The sequence below is a fragment of the Adiantum capillus-veneris genome, chromosome 7 (genome assembly GCF_014529385.1).
Source record: "Adiantum capillus-veneris isolate H3 chromosome 7, ASM1452938v2, whole genome shotgun sequence".
Classification (NCBI taxonomy): domain Eukaryota; kingdom Viridiplantae; phylum Streptophyta; class Polypodiopsida; order Polypodiales; family Pteridaceae; genus Adiantum; species Adiantum capillus-veneris.
The window spans coordinates 157,934,837-157,943,278 of record NC_140937.1 but is presented as its reverse complement, the minus strand read 5'-3'; the positions used below and the strand labels follow the sequence as shown (position 1 = coordinate 157,943,278).

Here is an 8,442-nt window from a genome sequence, read left to right as displayed (position 1 = left end):
GCCACGTGCCAGTACTTAGTGTTACAAAACAATGAAATGACCTCCAAGGAATAGTTTCAAATTTAATTGCAAGCTATAAACATAATTTCATACTTGAGCATGTGCTGACTAAGAGCATGCTTTTGGCATTTCAAAGGCCTTCTCATGGAATTGGGGCTATTCTAGTGCAATTTGACAACATCAAATGACTTTATATGCTAAAACCAAGAAACTACGTATTTGTTCGGCTCCCTAACTTAGTTAAATCTTGTGGCTTACACCGTATCTTGAAATTTTGATTGTGCAAAAACTCTTGAAAATCTTGAGTCCTCCACCATAAAATTGGAACCAAGGTTTTAGGTATTCCATTTGTATTCATACCTTGCACTTTGATACATTTAGTTGATATGTGTGGAAAGTTTGAAGTTATTTGAGGTTTTGAATACTTATGTCTCAAGAATTAAAACATCAAAATTTTTGCATGCGCAGTTTTGAATATTTGAAATGATCCAAAAATCGTTTCTTACCAAAGCACTCCTACTTTCCACCTTGAGTACTCATTGGAGAGGGTAAACAATATATCATTTTCTAAAACTAAAAAACCATATCAAAAACATATTTTTTTAATGCATACAATGATATGCTTGAAATGGCCATATCAAACACGTAGAACTTCCCTTTATTTTATAAACCCTCAAGTATTTTTTTTGCACATGAAACTTGCAATTATCTATAGCACAATTATAGAAAAGTTGTGTACAATTTTTTAACAGGTCTCTTCATTTTTTCTTGAGCTTACAAAGTTGATTTCTCTAAAGTATCAATCACAATCTTATGGGGCTCCACTTGATGAGTATATTTCTTGATCATGATAACTTCTAAAATGCAAGGTTAAATTTTTCAAAGACCCTCTAGCTAACATATGTAAGCATATCAAGAGGGGTTTCTTAAATACATCGTCTGATGCAAGTAGCATTTAATCTAAATTTATAAAAAAAAAGAACACTTAAGTGTTTTGTTTTGGTATCAAACTAGTGTTAAATATAATGGTTATGTTGCTACTGTTAATTAAGTTCACCTTTTATATTTTCAAAGTAATTTCATAAAAATGCTCGCTTTAATTCTCTTAATTCCGCTATTCTCAAAGTTCATAGGCCATTTTCATATATTTATCCATTGTGGGTTACACTGATTTGGATTATGTGGATTGTGTGAATATTAGAAGATCCACATCTGGCTATGTTTTTCTATTTGCTAGAGCATCCTGCCCTAACATGAAGGTCATTTTTGTTGCCGAATCTGCCAGCGCCAACTCAGAACTTTGCATGTGCCAGATGACTGCCAATGTCCATTGTCCAAAAGCCAAGCGAAAGCTTTTGCTTCTCATCGGCATTTTGTACGCGCCACTCAAGTCGAGCCGTGGCATCTCTGCTGGAGACACGCAACATGGAAGAGACAGCGCTTGGCCGAGGAAATGGTGAGGACGCACTCCATTACTTTCATCATGGATTCACCATCAACCCTGATGTGCTTCTCCTCTATTGCTCTTGTATGTCTTGCTTGCCTCCTTTGGTCGTTGATCACATTTCAACAGTGATATGCCTCATCCAGAAATCGCCATTGTCTCTGTTTTGGTACCTGAAATTCCTCAGAGAACCCTTGTCGACAGCCACGCCATTAACTCCAGAGTTCCCAAAGGGTGGGTTTCGTCACCAAACCCTAGCGTGCAGCAGGCGGTCTCCAACAGCCATAATTGCCTTCAAGGGTGGTAGTCCTGTTCTTAACACCCCAAGCAGCTATGGAACGCTGTAATGCGCCTGCCTCTGCAAGGTCCTTTTTTGACGCCATGCTCGATTTTTGGGTGGATTGGCAAGTCGTTCTTCTAATGATCCTCACCATGTCTCTGCAGTGCATCCTTGTGCTGGCTGGTTATTTTAGAAAGCACACATCCAAAAATGCACTTCATGCATGTGTGTGGGTAGCTTTCCTGACTCTTGATGCATGTGCCGCGTATGCACTTGGCCTTATGCTTGCCTCTGGATGTGATTTTGTTTTCTCACTCTATGCGCCCTTGGTTCTCTTCCATCTGGGTGCTTCTGATGCCATTAATGCATATGCACCAAGCGATAATGATTTGTGGCTTCGGTATGGCTTCAAAATGGCTTTGGAGACGATGGCTGCTGCATACATTGTTGGTAGAACGTCCGACTGCCCCAACTTTGCAGCTGCCGCTATTCTTCTTTTTGTAGTAGGTGTGTACAAGTATGGGGAGAGAATATATGCCCTCCGAAGCGGAAGCCAAGCTTGTATACTTGCAGCTGCTCGCCCTGTTTATAAATACATGTCTTTGGCCAGTGAGAATTCAAAGCTTTCTTTGCTTGTTTCTGGTGATCAAGAGTGGTACCGACTCTACAATGAGTCCTCCATTAAGAAGGATTTGCAGGGGCCTAATGAGAAGGTGACATATGAGGATATACAGCAGTGCGAAAGTTTGCGCAAGCTAATCGGTCGTAATGTAGTCGAACAGGTATGCTTGGCATATGCTCTCTTCAAGGTCTTCCGTAGGCGGCTTACTAATCTGCGCATTCATCAAAAGAATGAAGACTTCAAGACAGTGAGGAACATTTTGCTCAAGCTGAAGTGTGACCAAATTAGGCAGGTCATAGACCTTGAACTTAGCTTCATTTTTGATGGGGTGTTTAGCAAGGCCTCAGCGGGTAGATGCTACCAGGGCTTTGGTGTTGTAACCCGGCTTTTCAGTCTAATCTTGCTCATTGCATCTGCCATTGAAATTATTAAACTAGATGAAGCACACATGCTGTGCGGTGAAAAGACCAAGAGTCCGTTTGCTGTGGGTATGGCTAACGTGCTCGTATTTGTTGCTATTGTGATCGAATGTTTGCAACTCTGCAAGATTGTGAGGTCGAATTGGTTTAGGGTCTGGCTTGCTTGCAGTTACGTAAAGGAGGGACGGCTGGCCAATGCAGAGGGTAGTGAGATTGGTCCTTCCCCGGGTCCTTTTTCTCGGCACTACAGCTTCCTTACGAGGTCACGCCCGAGTGCACATAATTCTGTGGGAAGCATCAACAAGAGAAAGAACATGGGGCGATGGAAACAGAGGCACATTTTCAATCAAAGAGCAATTGCATGCGCATTCAGATATGTGGGAATGCCCAAAAGCACTCATTGGAATTACAAACTGGGGCAGCTCTCTATTTTGGTGGAAAGCTTGAATTTGGTCCACTGGCACCACTTGAAGAGGTTGGAGACTGACAAGCTGTGTGAAGTCCAAAGCTTCCAGCTAGAGATTACCAATTTGTCTGCGGTTGTGGACATGGAGAAACTGCAAGATCACCTGGTCAAGAAAATCATCAAAAGGTACAAGGTGCTCTACAGCTTCAGGGACATTTGCCATTTGAGGGATGAAATCACATACAAAATACAGTACGTTTCTTTTGATCCGGTTGCAGGTTTGGAGGACGTGGTTTTGAATTGCCATCTTATCACCAGCTGTCTGGAACTGAATCTTTTGAAACTGGGCGTTTCTGCGAAAATCCATGAGAATAAGTATGTCATTATGAGCATTGGCCTGTCAAGGTACTGTTTGCATTTGATGCTAAGAAGGCCGAAGTTGATGCCTGAGGACCCGGATGTGGCAAAAGTACTCTATAAGAGTGTAAAGCAGGAATTGAAGTCTCTTTATCTCAAGAATTCTGGAAAGCAAAGTGGTCATGCGGCTTGGTGTGAGGGGGATGCAGATGTTGAAGGTGCTTCCAATGTTTTGCACTCTGCCAGGCTGGCAGTGAGTAGTATGGCAGGCCAAGATGAGATTCAGAAATGGAAGCAACTTGCTAAGGTGTGGTTAGATATCTTGATTTACATTGTTAACACTGCCGAAGATGCATATCCGCATACCGAGCAGATGGCAAAAGGAGGCGAGCTGCTCACCCACTTTTGGGTTCTCCTAGGGCATCTTGGTCCTAAACACGCATCAGCCATGGATTCATCGTGTGCTGAACCACGACAACTGGGAGGGCCATCATGAAGTTGGCATGAAACACAAATTTTGTTGCTTTACCACAAGTACCCTTGTTATGCACCATTCAAATAAACCATTCTTAAGGGAGAAAGCATTCAATTTAGGGCCAGGTCTATGTATTTTGATTCAGCTTTTGGCAAAATGTCTCTGAACATCCAACGTGTGGGGGAAAGTATGATTATCAATTAGAACTTATGGGACTGATCATGCATCGTAGGGCGAGTGTGTGTATCTTCGTTTTTAGTTAGGAATGTTGTTTTCCAAAATGCAGCAATGCCAAAATACACCTCTCTCCAGTGCTGGGGAAAAATCGTTTTTGCAAACATACAAAAATTCCTTTTTATGGATTATCCGTAAGGAAATTATTTTGATTTAATTTTCATGAAATTCATGCGAATTCCCTCAAAATCTTGGCGGCTCTTCCTTCTCTTAACCGTCATATTTAAAATTTAAAGCGGTGCAATTGTTCTTTTCTTGATGCTGAGAGCACCACCTTATTTATGCTTAAGTGCCACATACAAAAAGTTGCACATTCATGTGGACCTATTATTCAGTATTGTTTGCCATAAAAGTGTGGGAAATTTATATTATCAGAGAGGCAAAATGTACATATAGGGAACCCATGGGTTGAGTCCATTGACCTGGGTGACACAAAATTTCATAATTTTGCAAAAAAACGAAGCATTTTGCTAAACTGACTCTATTCAACATTGTTGTGCAATCGCTTTTCCTCATGCTTTGCATTAGTACCACCATTTTGGCTACTCTTCCCCTCTCAATCATAACCTTATTATTTTTGCAATCAAATAGGTTCATACTCTCAACATCAAGATGGTATGGACCTCCTTTAAAAGATCCCATGGCTTTGTTGATCTCAAAGAACTCACCTCTTGTCAAGCTCTCCTAGATCACCTCTAATGGTCGTCGGTTCTCAAAGAAAATCCATTCTTGTGAGATGTTTTTGAGACTATTTGTCTCCTCTGATGTCTTGAATCCATACATCTCTTATCAAAGTTTGTGTAACTAGAGTGTGTGGATGTTTTTATCAAAGTGGACGACGTGGAAGCGTAGACACCAAGGAGAGTGAGCACGAGAGAAGAAGAAGAAGAAGAAGAGTATTTTAACGTCGTAGGAAACTATCCCAAGAGACCTTAAAGATCTATCCGACGAGGAGAGTTGAACTCAAGACCTATTATTCAAGAGGGAAAGGGCATAACAAATCTACCACACTTGTGTGTGAGTGTGTGTGTGTGTGTGTGTGTGAGAGAGAGAGAGAGAGAGAGAGAGAGAGAGAGAGAGAGAGAGAGAGAGAGTCTCCAGAACCAATCAAACTTGGCAATGAATAACTGAATTGTGTAATACAATGGAGGCAAGGGGTTGCATATATACCAACCTCAGTAAATTGCCCTACCCAAACTTTGACAAATAAATAACATAAATACCTAAAAGCCAAATAAATAATGGGATCACATTGGATAGTTCACTTGAGATGCCGAAACATTAACACCCGCTTTGCAACTCATAGTGGACATAAATAGTGAGACCAAATCAATGAAGAAGCTACCATGGACACCCCAGAAATAGCTCAAAAATAGCTCCTTACTGGATACACCTCGGATTTGCTACCCTCAACTTTGTACCTTAGAAGAATTCCATCTTGAGCATCGGTTGCCTTTTAGAAAATTTGAGTTGTAGACCATACTATGTCCAACAATCCCCATTCGTGATCTGTGAACACATCATGTCAAAATATACTCCAAGATAATGAACTGCGGAACACATCTTGTGAGCAACAACAATGGATTGGTGCACTCATCCATAGTGTTTCAGATACGTCTGATTGGTTCCCTGCCAGATGCATGTGCATTTAACTCCGACCCACGGGTTCAAACACCGAGAACTTGAACTCCAACATGAGGGTCCATATTAATCATAGGGAACGCTGCTTGCCCCTCTCTGTCATTCATAAGCCTCTCTCTGGCTAAAGCTGGTGGCGGCACTGGTCTCCGTGTGACTAGAAGGTGGAAGTCCGTGCCAATGTAGACTCATGCTATCCTTCCCTGAGTCACTATCATTGCTTTCCTCATGATGCTTGCTTTTACCTTTGTCCTTTGTAGAATCTCTGTCTTTGCCATAGAGAAGTTGAATTTTGCCTATGCTATGTGGACTAGAGTTGTATGCTCAGATAAATGATGTTAGTAAGGTTTACTGGTTGAAGAAGTTGATGGACCTTCGGATAAAAGAAGGTAGAGCCATGTCTGTACATCTTAATGAGTTCAACTTTGTTTTCAACGAGCTAGTTACTTTGAAATTCAACATTGATGATGACTTCAAATCTACTTTCGTACTATGCACTTTACCTGAAAGTTGGGATACATTCAAGACATCCATGAGCAACTCCAATGCTATGCTGATGTATTCTGATGTGGAGAGATCTTTGCTAATGGAAGAGATAAATAGACAAAATGTTGCAGCTAACAAGACTTCAAGTGCATTGCATACTAGAGGCCGATCTCAGCAAACAGGGAAATTGAAAAACAGAGGCATCAACAAGTCTCGTGGGAAAGATGTTGAGTGCCATCATTGTGGCACTCAACATTGTGGCAAGAAAGGACACTTCGAGTCTCGTGGGAAAGATGTTGAGTACCATCATTGTGGCAAGAAAGGACACTTCAAGCGTGATTGCTTTAAGTGGAAGAAAGAGAAAGGCAAGGGTAAAAAGTCTGATGATATCAGGGATGACAAAAAGGATGGTCAACCTGCAAAGAAGAGCATGGTTAAGATAGAGGAAATCAATGTAGTCTGTCTTGTGGACAGTGGCAATGCTATTCTCTTTGCTTCTTCTTTTAGTGCACAATCTTTGGTTGCTGATTCAGATGATGACATGCACACCTAGATTTTGGATTCAAGTGCTTCATTCTAAATGGCACGACATCGGGAATGGTTCTCTAGCTACAATGCTGGCAGATAGGGTGTTGTTCATTTGGGGAAAACCATGCATGTGATATTGAGGGAAGCCACAATGTGCATCTGAAATTTTAGCTGGATCATATTTTACATTGCATCATGTGAGGCATGTATCCCAGCTCAAGAAGAGTATGATAAGCATATGGAAGCTAAATGCTGATGGCTATCACACTACCTTTGGGGATAATAAGTGGAAAATTAGCAAGGGATCCAAGATCATTGCTAGAGGTCCTAAAAGTGACACTTTGTATCCACTTCATGTATCTAGTGTGTGAGACCATGTATTCGCCATAACCAAGCAGCCAAGTGTTTCCCTGTGGCATGGTAGGATAGGACACATGAGTCAAACCAGAATGAAGGTGCTTTCTCATTTGGGGTATTTACCGTGTTTGAGGTAGGCTGATTTTGACCATTGTGATCATTGTATCTATGGCAAGCATGAAGGTGCCGTGGGAAGCATGTGCGAGTGCAAGTGCGAGTGCAGAGAGAGAGAGAGACTTGCTTTGGGTGGAGCGCACAACAACGTTATCCTGTTGCAGCTCCTTATTCTGTTGTATTAAAGAATAAGTGTATACATGGTTAAGTTAGTAGATGGGTTAGAAGTAAGTGGGATGTCCGGCCAATTGGCTTGAATCCCAACAAACTCCCACTTGAAGGCCAACGCAGCCCAAGTGACTTGGTATGTACAACCATGAAGCAATCTAGTGGCTTCAACCTATACCCATCAACTCACTGCAATGTGTAAACCACCCCAAAGCTAAGCCTTTCGTCAAAGCATCTGATGGGTTGTCGTCAGTGTGTACCTTGACCAAATCAATGAGCTTTTTGGCCAAGAAATCTCTCACGAGATGATACCTGACTTCAATGTGTTTCGATTTGGAGTGAAACACGGGATTCCTTGCCAATGCAAGAGCACTCTGACTATCACAATATATCACTTGAGTCTCATCAATGGCAAGATTTTGGACCAAGTGAGATAACCATACAGCCTCTTTACTTGCATCCGACAATGCAACGTACTCTGCTTCCATAGTGGAAGATGACATACAATCTTGAAGACATGACCTTCAAGATACTACTGCTCCAGCAAATATGAAGACATAGCCAGATGTCGATCTTCTATTGTCGACACAACCCGCATAGTCTGCATCCACATAACCCACGATGGATGCATCACTGTTCCCATAGCATAAACACCTGGCGACCGTACCTTTGAGGTACCTAAGAATGTGCTTCACTGCTTCCCAATGCTTGCTGCCAAGATTTGCCATATATCGGCTCACCACTCCTACTGCAAAAGCAATGTCTGGTCTTGTGGCCACCATAGCATACATGAGACTGCACACTGCCGAAGAATATGGTACCTTAGCCATTTCAGCTTGCTCAGCATCAGATTTGGGTGCATCTTCCTTGCTGAGTTTCAAGAATGCCTGCATTGGGTACTCAATGCTTTAGCC

The 8,442-nt window shown here is 41.8% G+C and overlaps 2 protein-coding genes across 3 annotated transcripts; both read left to right on the top strand.

The window, feature by feature from the left end:
- Positions 1–1,259: 1,259 nt before the first annotated feature.
- On the top strand, positions 1,260–1,751 carry LOC147454907 (uncharacterized). Its single transcript, XM_086516723.1, has 2 exons — positions 1,260–1,456; positions 1,574–1,751. Exons 1-2 carry the CDS (start codon positions 1,305–1,307, stop codon positions 1,749–1,751), a joined length of 330 nt encoding a protein of 109 aa, XP_086372849.1. The 5' UTR covers positions 1,260–1,304.
- LOC147454906 (uncharacterized) lies at positions 1,642–4,530 on the top strand. Of its 2 annotated transcripts, XM_086516722.1 has the most exons (2): positions 1,642–3,357; positions 3,450–3,690. In XM_086516722.1, the coding sequence occupies exons 1-2, from the start codon at positions 1,778–1,780 to the stop codon at positions 3,538–3,540; spliced, it is 1,671 nt and encodes a 556-aa protein (XP_086372848.1). In that variant the 5' UTR covers positions 1,642–1,777; the 3' UTR covers positions 3,541–3,690. The 2 variants fall into 2 exon arrangements, with proteins under 2 accessions (XP_086372848.1, XP_086372847.1); XM_086516721.1 differs by having other exon boundaries at positions 1,642–4,530.
- Positions 4,531–8,442: the final 3,912 nt, after the last annotated feature.